Here is a 19122-nt window from a genome sequence, read left to right as displayed (position 1 = left end):
TTAAATATTTTAAAATTGCCTTCCTAAAAGGTTACATTAATTTACCCATTCCTGGGCTTCCCTGGTGGCGCAGTGGTTGAGAGTCCGCCTGCCAATGCAGCGGACGCAGGTTCGTGCCCCGGTCTGGGAAGATCCCACATGCCGCGGAGCTGCTGGGCCCATGAGCCATGGCCGCTGAGCCTGCGCGTCCGGAGCTTGTGCTCCGCAGCGGGAGAGGCCACAGCACTGAGAGGCCTGCGTACCGCAAAAAAAATAATAATAATAATAATAATAATAATTTAGCCATTCCTAGGAGTCACTTTTAAATCTAAGATAAAACATTCATTATTCTTAGAGTTTCTGTAATAAATAGGTTTGGGGATGATAGGTGAAGCAATTCCCGGGATGTTTTGAGGTAATTACAATTCCCAGTCAGTTGTATTTTTCTTCGCGACTGCTGGAACGTGGCCAGCATTTCTCCTCGCTTGGCTATAGGATGATGCAGGCAGAAACTGTGTTTCTTTTGTTTATTTTGGTATCCCTCAACACCTTAACGCGGTGGGTGGCCCAGCCCAGCGCTCAGGGAATACTTTACCTGATTTTATTGTGACCCACCACTGGAGGCTTCCAGTGTTGGTGGGCGAGCCAGCAGTTCACGAGGCAGGGAGTATCCTAAAAATGGGGATCTGTTTAAATTGTCAGTGTGTCATGAGAGCCAAGTACAGTGCAGGGCCAAAGGGCACAGGCTCTGGAGGAAGTTTGATTCCCAGCCCTACCACTCACTGTCCTGGGTAGGGCATGCCTCCATCTTCTCATATGTCAAAGGAGGATCATAATAGAATCTTCCTTACAGGGCAGTGAGAATTAAATGAGTCCATACACGAAAAGTGCCTGGAATTATACCGGAATCCTCGCACTCAGTAAATGTTAAGTATTGTTACGTTGCTCCTTCTGATAAGCATTAAGCATGTCGTTCTCTCTGTTACTCTCTAACAGCTGGAAGAGAAACTCAAGGAGAAGGTCGACATAAGTCTGACTGAACGAATCAATCTGACTGGAGAAATGGACACATTCAGCACGTATGTACTCGTGCGACTGCTCGAGGCCCGCCTTTCCCCCTGCACAGAGCAGCGTGTCTCAGGCCGTCAGCGTAGGTTACTACAGAACCTGAGAAGTTTCCAGGGCCTTCTGTTGGATTAGGATTATTTTCTCCACCAGCCACCAAGGAGCCTTAGAAGTTGGTGCAGCTGCCCCCCATCCTGCCTCCTCAAATACAATCATTTTTAGCTTATGGGGGCTTTATTGTTGCACTATCTAGAATAACAAGAGAAAAGAAATCTCCCCTTGGCCATCCCTGCAGGAAGGTCAGGTCCAGGGCCTCCTATCTGACCCGCTAAATCTACAGAGGGCCAGCCCCACCTCCAGTGTTTCAAGGGTATAAAGGGTGAGCAGCCTGATTTTAGCCACTGGGAGGCGGGGGAGGGCAAGTGTATTTGGGGTGGAAGAGTGTCCGTCCAAGGAGTTCAGCCCGTAAAGCCTTCTTGAAACAGTTATTGCCCTGGTGCTACCTGGCAGGATTTTGTCCTGGTCGTTAAATGAGATTTGGGAAAGCCAAGCTGCTGCTTTCACATCAGCCACTTACTGAGGAAAAGTCCAAATTCTCTTCTTAGGTCATTTTCTCTCAACTTCCCCGCCCCCCCGCAAGATCTGATTTAAACATTTTGGGCAGACGGGTCCTTTTGCAGGAGATAGCAAAGAGGAATTCTGGGTGTAGCAACTGGGGAGATGAGCCGTGGAATCTGGTGTCCTGACTGAGTAGGAACACATCCGAGTGAGACCAGGACACACAGCAAGAAGGAGGGCGGAGCCAAAACACTCCTCCTTGTCATTCATTCCTTTCTGAAATGAAACTCAAGTTTTTCTGAGGAAGTGGTGCATCTAAGTTTTACACAGGTGCCTAAAACATTTGGAAGGGGCTGTGTCGGTCAGTCGTTCTTTCACAGTTCACTTTTGTAAGCTGTGCCCACAGTAGTGTGTTTGATTTGCAGTGTCATCTCCAGCAGCATTCAGCTGTTGGTTCAGGATCTCGATGCTGCCTGTGACCCCGCCCTGACAGCCATGAGCAAGGTAAGTTTTTAGGAAGTGCTTCTTCCTGAAAGTCCAAGAGTGACCCCAGGTGGTTTCTCCCTGCCCTGCCTGTAGCTCCTGCAGGCTCTTCAGTGCTTAAAGCACCAGTTGGGAGAACGGAGCCCTCCAGGAGTTTGCTAAAGCACTCAATTGATCTTGCACCTGAAGTCAATTGCCTGTCCTTTGAGAATGAGACGGGGAGCAGGTGTGTTTCCTAAGTTTGAAGGAGAGGTTGCTTTTTTTTTTAAAATCGTTTTTATTTATTTATTTATTTTTGGCTGCGTTGGGTCTTCGTTGCTGTGCGCGGGCTTTCTCTAGTTGCGGCGAACGGGGGCTGCTCTTCGTTGCAGTGCACAGGCTTCTCATTGCAGTGGCTTCTCTTGTCGCGGCGCACGGGCTTCAGTAGTTGTGGCACGAGGGCTCAGTAGTTGTGGCTCAGGGGCTCAGTAGTTGTGGCTCACGGGCTCTAGTTGTTCCGCAGCATGTGGGATCTTCCTGGACCAGGGCTCGAACCTGTGTCCCCTGCATTGGCAGGCGGATTCTTAACCACTGCCCCACCAGGGAAGTCCGTGAGGTTGCCTTTGATCAGCATCTGACACGTGCCGAAAACCCTTCGTGTGGCCTCACCAGAATAGCTGTTGTGCTTACGGCAGTCACTTCAGACTCATTTTCATTCCTGCCCACTGAGAAGTTTTTCCGACTCTCTCTGCGCTCTCGTGCCGGCGCAGGATCATTTGATGCCGTGGCGGACCCTGGTTTTCTAATATCGAAGGTGGCCCGTCAGTCAGCCCTCAGTCCCCAGGCGCCTCCTTTGGCGCTTATCACAGGCAGCTTCATGTTGCTCTTTGGCTTTTACGTGCCTGTGTCTTTTCTTCCCAAAAGAATATCAATCCCTTAAGTTCATGGGCCACATAGAATAGAGAAGACCCATACTTGTTGATTAATTAAGTTGGAAATAGGCAATTCTTCATTGATTCCCAAGCCAAATAACACGAAGTTGCCCACTCTTTGGACCTTCTAGAGCAGGGGTCGGCAGACTACAGCCAGTGAGCCAAATCTGGTCCGCTGTCAGATAAAGTTTTATTGGAACACAGCCACGCTCATTCATTTATATATTATCTATGGCTGCTTTTGTGCTACAACGGCAGAATTAAGTAGTTGCAACTGAGACTAGATGACTCGCAAAGCCTAAGATATAAACAGTCTGGCCCTTTACAGAAAACGTTTGCCAATGCCTATTCTAGAATCGTAGACTCTTGGAACATTCTTACAAATTCTAGAGAAAGAACTTCTCTGGGGCATACTGACCAGTAGCGGAGTACGGTGGAAAGAACACTGGCTTCAGAATCAGACAGGCTTAACTCTTCTCATTTTACCTTTGGGCATGTTAAGCAAGTGACAACCTCTCTGCGCCCAAGTTACCTCATCGGTATGTGAAATGCCAGGATCTGCCTTCCGAGGAGAGTGACTGGCCTGGTGCCCATAAACGTTAGTCCTCTTCCCCTCTTGTCAGGAGTGGCCATGTCACAAGGTTGTGTAAACACACATTTGCTGTGAATTTGGTTTTGTAGTAGATTGTAAATATTTAATAAAAATAGGGCTAAGACCAAAACTTAAGCTTCGGGGTTTTATGATGCTCAGTGGGGAGTCCTGAGTAGCTGATGTCACAGAGTTTCCATTCAAAAGGCCCTTCCTTTCACCAATCAGATATGGATGTGTATTTCCAGCATCCGAGTGTTTACAAGCAGAATACTCCAAGCAGGCAAATGGAGGCTCTCTCATTTTCTGAAAGGAACATGACTCTGAAGATTGGTTTTGTGGGTTCTGATTATCCCCTCGCTGCTGGGGAACGCTCCCTACATCCTGAACATGATCTGTTCCGGCTGCCATCTCTCCTGCACTGCCACACACTTTCGATTGGAATGCAGCTGGCGAAAGAATTTTTACATTTACCAAAGGAAGAGTGGATTTTTTTTTTCAGTAAAATAACAGTTGTAGGGGGTTTAACACTCCAGGTGTTGCTTATATGAACTGTCAGTTCATTAGGTGGATTTCCCTCAAACTTCCCCCACCACCCATCTCTCCACCAGACCCACACCAGCAAACACTAACAGAGACCATACCTCCAGAATCTTTTGTTTACATCATAGGAAAACCACAGATGTGGGAATGCAGCAGCTGGGAGGCCGTTACTCTTTGTCTGAGTCTTCTGGAGTTCTAGCAAAATGAAATCCATGTGATGAAAATGACCAGATGTAAACAAGCCAAGTGGTCACAAACAGATTAAACAAATACCCTCTGTTATTTGTGCCTGCCTTCTGTTCTGTGTAGTTTCTTCTAGGATTTTTTAAAACTTTTGTTTTGTGATGATGCTTATTCCTGTCTGTGATTCCATCATTTTTGCTGCTAGTTGAACAGTTCATTTCAGACTCTACCCAGCACGGTGCTGGGAGTCCCAAGACTGGGAAAGATGTGGACCAAGGTGCTTAGATTCCAGAAAGTGTGGGGTAAGAGATGTGTGAGATGAGGGGGGTTAAGGTATGAGGAAATCAGTACCAGAGTACAGAATACACCCTTCTCAAAGGGGGAGAGTTCAGGGCTTCTCTGGCAGTCCGGCGGTTAGGACTCCGAGCTTCCACTGCAGGGTTCGATCCCTGGTTGGGCAACTAAGATCCCACATGTTGCGCTCGCACGCACGTGCAGCGTGGCCAAAACAAAGCAAAACAAACAAACGAACAAAGAGGAGAGTTCACATCCAGGTGGGGAAGCAAAGAAAGGCTTCTTAAGCAAGTAGCATCAGAAATAGACCACCAAGGATGGCAAAGTTTTGAACAAATTTGCGATTAGGAGGGCGCTCTGAACTGAGTGACAGTATCAACAAAGGTTTATAAAGTTAGGAAAGCTCAGCACTTTGTCAGAATTGCCAGTCTCCTTACACATCTTTGGGATTCCACGGAGAACTCTGGATGTGCTTGCACCCCTACATAGTCAAGGCTGGAAACAGGGCTGCCCTAAGGAGTTTATATTCTGCTGGGGCAAAAACTTAGAATTGATGCTGTAAATAAATGTGTTTTATAAATGGTGAGAAAATGAGCATTGGGCTCGCCAAAGTGGAGTGATGTCATCAGATGATTCTGAGTTGAGGGAAGGAGGCTTCTTTGGCAAGATGGATTGAGCCAAGAAACTGAGTTATGTCATCCTCCTGCGAGGAGACCTCCTTCTCATTGAAGGCACCCCGTGATCTCCTTGGTTAGCATACTGGGCTTTCATGATTTGTCCCTTCACTACCTTGTTGGCTCTGCCACTCCTGTGTGTATAACTATACTCCAGCCTCCGAGCCACTTTTCTTTCTCTGAATGCATTACTTTTTTTGTGGCTTCCACACCTTTTCTCATTATGTTATTTCTGCCTAGAATTCTCTTTCCACCCTTGTCTGCCCAATTAGCTCACCCTTTAAAATCCAGTTCAAATGTCTGCCTGCTTTTAGAAAATTGAGGTATAATTCACATACAATAAAATTCATCCTTTTAAAAGGTATAATTCAGTGGAACCACTACCACTGTCTAATTCCAGGACATCTTCATCACACGAAAAAGAAACCCCATACTCATTAGCAGTCACTCCCCATTTCCCTGACAGTCACTAATCTACTTTCTGTCTCTAGGGATTTGCCTATTATGGACACTTCACATAAATAGAATCAAACAGTATGTGGACTTTTGTGACTGGATTTCTTCACTTAGCCTAATGTTTTCAATGCTCATCTATGGGGTAGCATGTATCAGTACTACACTCCTTTCTATGGCTGAATAATACTCCCTTGTATATGGTTAAACCACATTTGCTTTATTCACTGATCAGTCAATGGACATTTGGATTGAGTCCATTTTTTAACTATTATGAGTAATGCTATGAATATTCATGTACATGTTCCTGTGTGAATATGTTTTCAATTCTCTTGTGTACATACCTAGGATTAGAACTGCTGGGTCATCTCGTAGCTCTACGTGTAACGTTTGAGGAACTGCCAAACTGTTTTCCACAGCAGCTGCACCATTTTACATTCCTACCAGCAATGAGTGAAGGTTCTCATTTTTCTATATCAACACTCATCAACACTTAAAAAAAATTATAGCCGTTCTAGTGGATGTGAAGTGGTATCTCATTGTGGTTTCAACTTGTATTTGCATTTCCCTGATGACTAACACGTTGAGCAGCTTCTCATGTGCTTATTGGACATCTGTATATCTTCTTTGAAAAAATGTCAGTTCAACTCCTTTGCCCATTTTAAAATTGGATTGTCTTTCTATTGTTGAGTTGTGAAAGTTCTTTTTATAGTCTGGATACTAGACTCCTTGTCAGATACATGAATTGCAGATATTTTCTCCTTTTCCATGTGTTGTTTTTTTACTTTCTTGATCATGTGCATTGAAGCACTAAAGTTTTCAATTTTGATGAAGTCCAATTTTTGTATTTTTTCTTTTGGTGCTTGTGCTTTTGGTGTTACACCTATGATACCATTACCTAATCCAAAATTATGAAGATTTACACCTATATTTTCTTCTAAGTATTTTATAGTTTTAGCTCTTGCATTTAGGCCTTCAGTCCATTTTGAGTTAATTTTTGTATATGGTGTGAAGTAAGGATTCAGTTTCATTCCTTTGCGTGTAGATGTCCAACTGTCCTGGTACCATTTGTTGAAAAGACTATTTATTCTTTACCCATTGGGTGGTCTTGAGACTCTTGTCAAAAATCAGTTGACCATAAGTACATGGGTTTATTTCTGGGCTCTCAATTCTATTCCATTGATCTGTATGTCTTTCCTCATGCCAGTACCACACTGTTCTGATTATTATAGATTTGTAGTAAGCTTTAAAATCAGGAAGTATGAGTCTTCCAATTTTGTTCTTTTTCAAGATTGTTTTGGCTGTTTTGAGTCTTTTGCAATGTCACCATTTTTTGTCTCATCCAGAGCGTTTTCCTCCCTCAAGACACCACGGCACCTATACTAACTCTACTTTGTTGTACAATTATTTTTATATCTGTGTCCCACCCCCGTTAAGCTTTGAACAACTCACGGGCTGTGTCTTACTCATTTTTTCATCTCCACAGCACAGCACAGTTCTTGTTTAACTGTAGTACTCTGTGAATGACTTTGAAAGTAAAAAAGACAGGAAGAACAAAAGTTCGTAGACACCCGTTTGACCAAAGAATGGTGACAAAGTAAGACATAGGTAGTAACTCTCCTGAACAGATTTAGCTGGGTAGAGCTGGTAGACATAGGTTAGGAAACTTGGGCATCTTTATTGGAAACGACATCCCGGAAGCCTCCAGGCTCATCCAGGTGCTGTTGAGGATGATGTGATACTCCTGGATGGTACTTAATAGCAGGGCTTCTTTCTTCAACAAGTAGCATCCTGGAGCTGATTGAAGAAAAGTCAGAAATAGGAAATGCCCACATCTAGCTATTAGCTTCCCAGCTGTGGGCAAGAGCCCTGCTGCTGGAAAAGGAGAGAACACAGAGGGGCAAAGTTTGGTAGAAAATCCACAGGAATGTCTTTAAGCAGGCCAGGCCCACATGGAGGAAGTGAAATACGAGGAGAGTTTAGTGGTTTCTCTGAACCTGTAACCTAGAGATTACAGTAGTGTTGATGATAAGTTATGTCACAATTACCTTTCAGACCACTTTCCCCTCCCATATTGCATTATTCTCTTAGATGAGCTCTGTGAGATGATAGTAAGTTGTTATCTACAGAGCACTTATCAGGAATCAGCACCCAAAGGCATTATCTCGTTTAATTCTGACAAATATGTAAGGTACCTGTGTTAGTTCTTTCTCTCTTTCACAGATAAGGGAACCGAAACTCAGAGAAGTTAGGTCGCTTGTCAGATCTCTTAGATAACATGTGGCAGAGCCAGGGCTCAGGTCTCCCCTCTGTGCAGGATTGTACCACACCGCACTTACAGAGTAAGAGTTAGTGTTTTTGGCACGCGTGGAAACTGAGGCAAAAATGAGCTTAAGTAACTTGCCTAAAAGTGGGGAAATGATGACAGTGTGTGCCCGGTACTGCTGGGTTCACACAAGTGTGCATTCATGCCCACTTTGACTATGAGCTCTTCAAGCATTTCCAAGTGTCCTGTTAGATATTGGTCTTCAGCATTTCTCAATCTGACACTGACTTTCCTACAGGGGAGAAATCGGGTTGAGCAGCCAACCCAAGTAATGCAGTCTGCTCTGCACGTTTCTCCCTAAAACTAATGAATTGTCATTCTGGGGTGTGTGTTGCTTGGTTTTCTTTTTCATAAAAAAAGCCATATAGGTTTATAACAGTGAAGCCAAAAATGAAACCAAGTCTCCTGATTCTTGAAAAGGAAGTTGTTTGGAGTGCTTTGGTGGAAATGGGAAGAGTTTTGTCTTTTAAATGTAAATTCTGTGAATTCTTAGGAATTAGTATGTCTGCTTATGGCTTTATGTAGGATTTTTTTTTTTAACAAGTAGGATTTAAAAAAAAAAAAATCTGTGGCTTCCTTAAAAGGTCCTGTGGTCCTCTCCTCACTCTGTCCTTTTTCCTAGGGCTACTCACATCACTAGATTTAAAGAATCTAAGTCTCTGTCCAAAATCAAACAAATTCAGCTTTTTGCCCATTAATGGTAGTTTTAAGAAAAAAAAAGAAAAAACAAATTAAATTTCCTTACAGTCTGGCATGTAAGTTCTATTAGGTTTCAAGATCATGAACATGTACTAATTTAGGAGGCCGCCTTACTATCCCCCAAAGACATTTCGAAATAGCTAGAACAGTCCTCAAATCTGTGCTCATTTCCCTCTGTCATTAAAATGTGGATCTGTTTCAGGAGGCCCACAGAGCTCCATGGTTAAGAAATCCTCAATTTCATGTACCACCTATAATCAAAGCACATCTTTCTTTCTTCGTAAAAGAGATTTTTTTTTCATTATGACCAAAACAAATTACCTTCATTACAGAAAATTACAGATTTTTAAAAAGAAGAAAATTTGGGCTTCCCTGGTGGCGCAGTGGTTGAGAGCCCGCCTGCCGATGCAGGGGACATGGGTTCGTGCCCCGGTCCGGGAAGATCCCACATGCCGCGGAGCGGCTGGGCCCGTGAGCCATGGCCGCTGAGCCTGCGCGTCCGGCCCCGCAACGGGAGAGGCCACAACAGTGAGAGGCCCGCGTACCGCAAAAAAAAAAAAGAAGAAGAAGAAGAAAATTTAAATCACCCATAATTCCAATTAATACACATATTTCAGTCTTTCTTTCTATGCGTATATTTTTAAATGAAATACGTTTATACTTTAGTTACTATGTAACCTGTTTTTCTCATTTAGCAGGTTTTAATAGTTTTCTGTGTCATTTGATCTAGAGCTATGATATTTTGAGTGATTGCATAGTATTCCATAGTACAAAGGATTTACTGTTAAAATCATAACAATAGTTAACATTTACCATGGAATTAATACATGCCAGGTACTATGTTATGAGCATTCACTGCACTGTCTTTCAGTAACTGTATAGATTATACACATTATCATCATCCCAATTCTATGTCTGAGAAAACTGAGGCACAGAGAGTTTGGTCGCTTGCCCAAGTCACTCACTTAGCAAGTTGCACAGACTGTATTAGAACTCATGACTGGTGACTCCAGATTCCTTCGTCCTAAGTACAATCATCTATTGCCCTTGAAATGTATGTGATCATTTCACTTTTGATGGATTTTTGGCTATTTCCAATTGTTCACATTTGTAAACAATATGACAGTGGACAAGTTCGTGTGTGTGTATGTTTTCTGAGCCTTCATAATTATTAACTTCAGATTAACTGACGTAAAGGAAATTGCAGAGATCTAAAGCTATGTAAAATACGAAGAGTTTTTGATAGATATTTTAAAATTGCCTTTAAGAAAGGTTATACTGGGGGCTTCCCTGGTGGCGCAGTGGTTGAGAGTCCGCCTGCCGATGCAGGGGACGCAGGTTCGTGCTCTTTTCTGGGAAGATCCCACATGCCGCGGAGCGGCTGGGCCCGTGAGCCATGGCCACTGAGGCTGTGCGTCCGGAGCCTGTGCTCTGCAACGGGAGAGGCCACAGCAGTGAGAGGCCCGTGTACCGCAAAAAAAAAAAAAAAAAAAATAGAAAGAAAGGTTATACGGGGACTTCCGTGGTGGTGCAGTGGTTAAGAATCCATCTGCCAATGCAGGGGACACGGGTTCGAGCCCTGGTCTGGGAAGATCCCACCTGCCGCAGAGCAACTAAGCCTGTGCACCACAACTACTGTGCCTGCACTCTAGAGCCCGCGAGCCACAACTACTGAGCCCATGTGCCACAACTACTGAAGCCCGTGTGCCTACAGCCTGTGCTCTGAAACAAAGAGAAGCCACCGCAATGAGAAGGCAGCGCACTGCAACAAAGAGTAGCCCCCCCGCCCCCGCCGCAACCAGAGAAAACCCGCGTGCAGCAAGGAAGACCTAATGCAGCCAAAAATAAAATAAATAAAAATAAATAAATTTATTTTTTTAAAAAAAAGAAAAGTTATACAAATTCACCTTCCCATTGGCCCAGCAGTGAATGGGAAAAAAAAATCTACACCTATATTATCTTCTTTTAATATTTATTTATTTTGTTATTTTGGCTGCTCCGGGTCTTAGTTGTGGCACGTGGGATCTTTGTTGCGGCCTGCAAACTCTTAGTTGCGGCATGCATGCGGGGTCTAGTTCCCCTATCAGGGATCAGATCTGGGCCCCCTGCATTGGGAGCGTGCAGTCTTACCCACTGGACCACCAGGGAAGTCCCTATATCTATATATCTTCTTAGAGCCTTTTTTGCTCCACTTTCTATCCTGGGTCTTCTTGGTTTTCCTCCTGGAGTTAAGGACCGTATATCCCTGAGCAAAGAGGTGAGGAGAGTCATCCTTTCCTCCCCCTCTGCACCACCATCACCACCACTACATCATCTACTGTGGACAAGCTCATTCTGTACGTAGATTTTGCTTGCCCCCCCAGATCCCTCAGCGAATTTCAAGTTCATTTCAGGTGGTAACACTTCTTTTTGAAAGCAACGTGGTAAAGTGGAAAGAACATGGACTTTGGAGTTAGTCAGACCAATATCTAGATCTCAGCCATTCGGACTTGCCAGTTATGCTTCATTAGACCATCCCCTTATTGTCCGCAAGCCTGTCTTATCATCTATAAAGCAGGAGTAAGAATACCTTCTTCACTGCATAATCATAAGCAGTAGGTTCACAGGAAAATGTCAGTCATCGTGCTTGGTGCACAGTAGGTGCTTGATAGATGTTCCCTCCTCTTTTTTATTCCCCCCACAGTACTTGGTTCAGTGCTGCACATGGGGAAGGTGCCTAGAAACATAGCACACGCTTGTTCTATGAGTAAAAGTGGCCCCGACAGACATGAGAGTGTGCGCGTGTACGTGTGTGCATGCCTGGGGCCAATGGCCCAGCAGCCTAAACTGTAGCCCTGGACTCTGATTACCTGCAGTGTTCCCAGACTCCACATGTCTGAATCCGTGCTCTGTACGGCTCTAGTCCCGTAATCAAGATGAGTACTTGAAAATTTGAATTCTCACTTAAGGAAAATCAGTTTCTTAGGAGACCCCTTTGTAAGTTTTACACAGCCATGGAGAAACACAAGTTCCATAGTAAACTAGTGTGGAGCCCTGTCCTCTGATCAGTGGATGGGTCAGAATTCTCTGCTCCTGTGGGTTCTCGCCAGGAAGAATGAGCATCTCCCCGACCCTCCCTGTGAGGTGCAGCCACACACTCCTCACGAGGTGGCAGAAACCACGGGCGCTGGTGACACCCCGGGCCTTACAACCTCTCCCTGAGGCCAAGTGTGGGGTCCCACAGGCTCTGGCATTGTCATCTTGATCCTTTCCTTGCTTGCTGTTTCTGTCACCCCTACATCTTAGTTACCACTTCTTTTGCAAACTGTTTTTCTTGTTTATATAGCGCCAGTGGTATTCAACCCCACCCCACCTTCTAAACAAAAAGTGCAGAAGGAAAAACTTGAAGTATGGAGGGGTAAATTTTAAAGGTCAGATGCAAAGTTCATCTGAAAAAGTTGGAGTCTTCTTATTTCGGCTGATGGCTTTTCAGGATGTTTGTTCTTCCAGTGCAAGCTACTGTTTGTGTCCCTTTTTGAAAGAGAACTTTGCTTGATCCCCGTGTATTTCATTAGCTTCTCCGTGAGAAACTAGGCTCCCCTTGAACTAGGGCCAGTTGAGTGCTTTTTTCTTTTTCTTTGTTTTCTTTGTTTTAAATCACTTTTTAACAAGTGTCTAGGAAGTGGCCTCGTATAGTGCTTGGGCTTTAGATGGACCTGGGCTGCCTCCACTCTGCTGTTGACTAGCTGTGTGACTTTGGGCAGGTGACCTCTCCTCTTTGAGTTTTCTGAGTCTCCTCGTCAATAAGACCTCTTTGAGGAAGATCATGTCTGAATAGTAATGAGATGATGTTTGCAAAGTGCCAGGCCAAGCGACCTGCACACAGTGGGCCCTGATGTAGGTATAGTGGGTCATTCAAGTTACAACCCAAACCCTAAGTCATTGGGATGGGTGATGGCAAAGCATCCATCCTAGGCAGTGGCTGGACAGCATCACCGCTGACTATGTTTTGTTCATTTTTTAGAAAATAGTCCAAGCAATGTCAACTTTCATTGTTTTCCAGTACTTTAAATTCTTTTCTTACTTCATAAAGCTGACTTAAATTTAAACTTGCGAATCAACTTGACTTTTGCCAATACTTCCCTTAACTTGACCGGTGGAGTCCTAACTGCCTTAAGTATTAAGGCAAATCCAATCTTTTCCCAATGTGGGCACGTGCTGACGTGGCCAGTGGTGATCAAGAGGAGATAGCTCTCCAGCGGGAACTTGAACTCTCACGCCCCGGAGCTGCTTTGGAACCGATGACAGGACATGTCACCACCTCCCTCTGTGGTCGTCTTCTGTCGATGGAGAACCGTTGTGCGTAGATAATTGTTTATGAACTTTTTGAGCTGTTGAAACATAAACTGCTGCCGACTTGGAAAACAGTGGTCATTACTATGGACGAGCTTTGCGTCGGGTGGAGGGGTCCCGCTCTCCACCCAGTTGACTGTGCCGTCCCGGCGCCTGCTGCTCCGGAGCCGCTGCCAAGCTGGGAGCAGATGAAGCGTAGGTGCTAACAGCACCTGCCAATTCTGACCTCAACCCTGTGCGCTCATTTAAAACCCCCTAGGATGTTCCTTGTTTGGATGGGGCACATCTCTAAAATCAGATGGGAAAAGAAGCCTCTTGAATAAAATAGAAGAAAAACAGGAAAACATTACACATAGCCAAAGAATTAGAATATCAAGTCAGTTCATATTAGACTTTTCTACCATCTCTCTGTTCTTCATTTTTATTTTTTTCCCAGTAAAAGAACTAGAGACCCTTTTCTTTCTGGAGCCTACTATGAAAGCTTGCGTAAGACTTCATGTGCCTGGGCCTTGGTTTTCTTATCTGTAAAATGAAGACGGAGGTGCCTTCCTGCTTTGCCATGGTTCTGTGCTTGCACAGACTGAAAGCTTTCAGGATATAAATATCTGCTGACTTGAAGAAACATTAGGGTAAAACATAGAGTCATTTGAGCTTCCCAGGAGCTGAGGGATCATCCATGTACAATATGATTCTTTTAAACAAGTTCTCTCAGGATTGAATTTTTCCTTTCCCCAAGAGCTCTATAAAAATAGTATTTTCTTGCCAGAGACATCAAGGTCTCAGAACTACTGCCCTCGTTCTGTGAACGTGTTACGTGGTTTGTGTTCGGCTTAGGGTCTTTTTATCAGACAGCCCAGCTCCGTTCTGAGAGGCTGACTCAGCAGAGCCCCAGCGCGGGGCAGGCTGGGAGCTGGTGAGACCTCCCTTCTCCCATGTGTATCCAAGGCAGAAGCAGTATCTCCCTTTTACTGTACGTGCTTTCAGAGCGCTTTCCCTAGTTCTCCTCAAGTTGTGAGAACTTAAGCCCAGCAGCTCTCTCGTTTTTGTTCATGACCTGGTCAGGGGTCACACAGGGCTTCTCAGTGATGCCCATCTCCCCCGCACCTGCCATTCACACAGTCCCTGCCCCGTTCCCCATGGCACTGTCTTAACCTCTGACCTGCCCCTCGTGTTTGCCAGAGATCCTCTTTCCTTCCCCTTGATTGAAACCCCACATAACCCCAAAGGCTCTAGGAGTAAGAGTCTAATGTTTGATTATGGAAATTTTCAATTATATACAAAAGTAGAGAAAACAGAAAAGTAGAAGAAATAAGCTACCAAGAAGCAGAGAAAATAGGCTACAAGGATATAATGTACAACACAGGGGATATAGCCAATATTTTATAATAACTATAAATGGAGCATCACCTTTCAAAACTGTGAATCACTCAGAAACCAACACAACATTGTAAATCAACTATACCTCAACTTATAAAAGTTGTGAGTTGCTATATGGTACACCTGTAACTTACGTAATATTGTACAGCAACTATACTTTAAAAAAAATAGAGAAAACCGTATAAGGAACCTCATGTACCCATCACCCAGCTTCACTAATCTTGTTTTATCTACTCCTCCCAGCACTAGATTATTTTGAAGTAAGTCTCACACGTCATATCGTTTCTAGTTTCCTGTTAAAAAAAAAAAAAAAAAAAAAAAAACCTCCAATTCGGGTCTCCCCCGCCGGTCCAGTGGTTAAGACTCAGCCTTCCAATGCAGGGGATGCGGGGTCAATCCCTGGTGGAGGAACTAAAGTCCCACATGCTGCAGGGTACGGCGAAAAAAAAAAAAAAACCTCCAATTCGGGTCTCCCCCGCCGGTCCAGTGGTTAAGACTCAGCCTTCCAATGCAGGGGATGCGGGGTCAATCCCTGGTGGAGGAACTAAAGTCCCACATGCTGCAGGGTACGGCGAAAAAAAAAAAAAAAAAAAAAATCCCCAGCTCCTCCCCGTGTACCTGAGAGAAGGGCATTCTAGGTTTCCTTTCGTGTGGCCCAGCCACCTCTTGGGTTTCCCAAGCTGCCAGCCTGGTCAGAAGTAGACGTCCCTCCCCTGTCCACCCATAGCCCCTTTCAGGTGGAGCAGCTCATAGAAGAATACGGTCCAGTTCATCTGCCTGGTGAGGGTTCGTTTAGAAAGAAGATGGCACTTAGATGAGGAGGGAAGGCTGTTTCAAGCCTGAGAGGGACAGGGTAAGAAAAGGTACCTGATGCACACTTCACTATCAGGGAGAAGGTGGGCTTACTTGTTTCTCTTCATGATTAGCTCCTATAGACAGGGAGAGACAAATCCCCCCAAGACAAATCAGCCTCTGTGACAGCAAGTCACGGGCTCATTTCCACCACCCCTGCCCCTTCGTTGCTAACAGGTAAGTCTGTCCTCCAGGAGAGGATCTAAAGGCTTGTCCTGCCCTGTCTCCATTTTCAGATGCAGTGGCAGAATGTGGAGCATGTTGGTGACCAGAGCCCCTACGTCACCTCTGTCATTCTTCACATTAAACAGAACGTCCCCATCATCCGTGACAACCTGGCTTCCACGCGGAAATATTTCACACAGTTCTGCATTAAATTTGCAAAGTAAGTCCTGGAACATCCTCATCACTGGGTTGTTCTGAATGCCATGCTGACCACCAGCATGCGCCCAATCCAGGTGTCCCCACCGTCCAACTAATTTTTTTTGTACCCCAGAGAAGCATAATAAACTAAATTTGCTACTTAAAGTCATAAATAACGGTAGCAGGGGCTTCCCTGGTGGCGCAGTGGTTGAGAGTCCTCCTGCCAGTGCAGGGGACACGGGTTCATGCCCCTGTCCGGGAAGATCCCACATGCTGCGGAGCGGCTGGGCCCGTGAGCCATGGCCGCTGAGCCTGTGCGTCCGGAGCCTGTGCTCCGCAGCGGGAGAGGCCACAACAGTGAGAGGCCCGTATACCGCAAAAAAAAAAAATAAAATAAATAAATAAATAAATAAATAACGGTAGCAGCCATGCAGTCATCCTCATCAAGACAGACAGAAGTGAGTGGGGAGCTCCTGTCATTTGAATTACGTGGACATAATGACACCCCTGCCTTCCCCCAGGTTTGGGTAATGAAAATTATTTTTCAACATTTCATGTATGTATTTTGTCTCTCCAGCTAGATGATAAGCTTTTTAAGGGTAGGAACCATGAGTTGTTTCTTTTGAGCCTTGTCTTACTCCTTCCTCATAGCACTCGTTACTGTGGCTGCTGGAATATATCCACTTGTGGACATGCGTGAGCCCAGGGAAGGTACTAGAAATCGGGAAGAGCAAGTCAGGGAGCCAGTCCATTGCCAAGTAGGTGGAGTGAACACTGCGCTGCGTGTCTTCCTGCCACGTCCTCCTGTGTGGCCATTTCTGGCTTGTTTTAAAGAGGGGAAATGGTTTGGTCCCTTGACAGTCAGCATCTGGCTATAGCACTGTTTCTCTGGAGACCGGACACCGTGGAGGGTCAGTACCTCCTCTGACCAAGTATCAAACAAGCATTTTGGCAGACTTCGCAGGCGAGGGCCTCAGGAAGATGGGCCCAGTCCCAGCTACTGAATTTAGGTTGTTCTCATCCAAGTCCCAAAGGGTGATTTAGGGCTCCAAGTTTCTGTCTTCCCCAGATCTCTCCCAATTTGTATTCAATTAAGGCTTTCCCTCACAAACGAACCCCTAAGGAGCAACAGTTATGGAGTGGCTTGTGGCCTAAGCTTCAGTTCCCAGCTTGTCAGGAAAGGCTCGCGTGGCCTCTCCCAGGAGGCATTGACATGTGCGGGGCGGCGGGTGGGCCAGGAGCTGACACCCCTCCACTCTCTGGGTGCTCCTTAGCGCGTGTTGAAAGCATTGCTGATAAATCACACTGTGACACTCCCCGTAACCCCGGGTAGAAACAGCGTCTCTATAAAAATTGGCCGTGGCCAAGAACCTCCAGTGCGACGCACAGGGATCTGATGGAGCTAATGTTAAAGTGAGTCAGGGGTCCACTTACTTACCTAGTCCCGGCATCCGCCTCACATTCTCTCAGAGCCCTTTGCTTTCATTACTAAGCCCGTATTGGGTGAGCTGGGAAGAGGATGCCCACCTCTCACATCTGGAAAAGTTTAACCTGTGATCTAAAAAATGGTTTTCTCATTTAATCCACGGTACCCTCTCATCATTATAAAATCCCAGCTGAAGACCAGAACCCTCAGATGGGGGGCTATGAGAAAACCCTTCTCCAGCCAAGAACAATAACTGCCACCACTGCAACGGCCTGGAGGAGCCTCTGCCAGTCACTCATCACATTGCTGGAACTCTTCCCACAAAGACATGTCCCTGGCCCCTATATTTTCCCCACCCCACCCCCTATAGTCTAGCACACAGAGCCAGTTCAAGGGCACGATCGAAGCCTGCTCTAGTGTGAAGTAATTTAGGTTATAAACTGTGTGCGTCATTGCCATTGGTCGTAATGCAATCTCACGCTAATCGGCTCTGGTTTAGAGGCTGGAGGATCCCTTCCACATAGGCCCTTCTTCTCACTCCCTCCTGATCAGTCGGCAGGCATTCCCGTAGATCTGATATCTGGAGCTGACATTTCTTTCCTTTTAACTTCCCTTCTCATCTCACTAATGCAAAGCCTTAGATGTTTCCTTTTGCCTCCACTGGGTCTCTGAAGCAACCGCAGCCTCTCCTGTTTGGGCATCAGGATCACCCCGCTGATTGAAACGACTGAACCATAAGCGACTTCCCGCGTCCGCTCAGCTGATTCTCCGCCATTCAGTCATGGAGATGATAGATCTCTTACTAGTGGTTGGAGGGATAAAATCAGAAGTCTGAAAAACGTCCTGGTAAAGTGCTGGTACCATGCTGACATTTAAGAAGTGTTCGCTGTTACCATTGTTATTTATTATTTATTCAGCGTGCAGTCAGTTGAGCACCTGCTGTGTTCCAGATGCAGAGTTAAGTGCTTTGGCTTAGCAGACGTGGTCCCTGTCTTCATTTGCCTTACGGTCAAGTGGAGGGAAGTAGACGTGTAAGCAAATAAGTGTAACAGTAGGTTACGTATTAGGCTAGAGGTCTGTGAACTCTGCAGAGTGTGGTGGAGGTGACTGAGGAAAGGCTTCATAGGAAAGCTGGCCTCGAGCAGAGTCCGGGAGACGTGTGTGCACTGACCTGCAAGGCCGTGGGGAAGGGCGTTCCAGGCAGAGGGAGCAGTGTGAGCAAGTGCACAGAGGCGTCAGATAGCCTCTGCAGAGTCGTAGGATCTGCAAGCAGCCCAGCCCACTTAAAGCACTGTGCACCAGGACTTAGCAAGGTGGGGCTGGGGAGAGAGAGTCAAGACAGTGAAGGAAGGCCTGTCTGCAGCCATTGCAAGAATTGTAATCAGGGGAGCGTCTTGATCATATTTGCATCTGAAATATTGATAAATTTCTTTGGCAGCTGATGGATTAGAAATGATAAGGCCAAAGGCTAGGAGACCAGTTAAGAAACAACTGAAAGAGCTCTAGTGAGAAAGAGAAGGGCAGCGGCAGGGGGATGGTCAGGATGGGTGGGTGTGGGCATTCAGGGAAGAGCTGGGAACAACTGATTGGATAGTGGAGTTGAGGGCAAGGGTACGCTTTCTGACTTGGATGACTGGGCAGAGGAGATCCAGTCCCCTGAGCCTGGTTTTGGGGTGGGGCTGAGTCTTGGATATGCTGGGGTCGAGGTACTGGTGCCATGCCAGTGGGATGTCCAGTAGGCCACTGGATATCAGAGTGGGCACAAGCATTCTGGAAAAGATGTGGAGAGAGCAAAGAGCATGGCGAGCACAAGCCTGAGAGCAGCATTTGAAGAGTGAGGAGAGGGAGAGGCTGGCCAGGCTTTACCTCGACCTCCAAGTCCTTTATTGCCACGGTCCTCCCTTCGTCGTGGGCCCTGTGTTCTCCTGGTCAGCTCACTCTGAATCTGGCCTGCTTATAGGCATTTCTGGTTCCCACATCTTCTGTTCTGCACCAGTACAACTCAGCCTTCCCTA

The 19122-nt window shown here is 45.8% G+C and overlaps 1 protein-coding gene across 2 annotated transcripts in view; it reads left to right on the top strand.

Moving 5' to 3' along the window:
• The window catches only part of VPS53 (VPS53 subunit of GARP complex), a 125738-nt gene that overhangs the window by 89207 nt on the left and 17409 nt on the right, over positions 1-19122 (top strand). For both annotated transcript variants that reach the window (XM_007454234.1, XM_007454235.1), the window contains 3 exons: positions 976-1058; positions 2028-2106; positions 15555-15703. In XM_007454234.1, the coding sequence (XP_007454296.1) occupies positions 976-1058; positions 2028-2106; positions 15555-15703 (311 nt within the window). The remainder of the gene's footprint in view (positions 1-975; positions 1059-2027; positions 2107-15554; positions 15704-19122) is intronic.

The sequence above is a fragment of the Lipotes vexillifer genome, unplaced genomic scaffold (assembly GCF_000442215.2).
Source record: "Lipotes vexillifer unplaced genomic scaffold, Lipotes_vexillifer_v1.1 scaffold680, whole genome shotgun sequence".
Taxonomy (NCBI): Eukaryota; Metazoa; Chordata; class Mammalia; order Artiodactyla; family Lipotidae; genus Lipotes; species Lipotes vexillifer.
The sequence above is the reverse complement of the archived record's forward strand: the minus strand, read 5'-3'. Positions and strand labels throughout refer to the sequence as shown.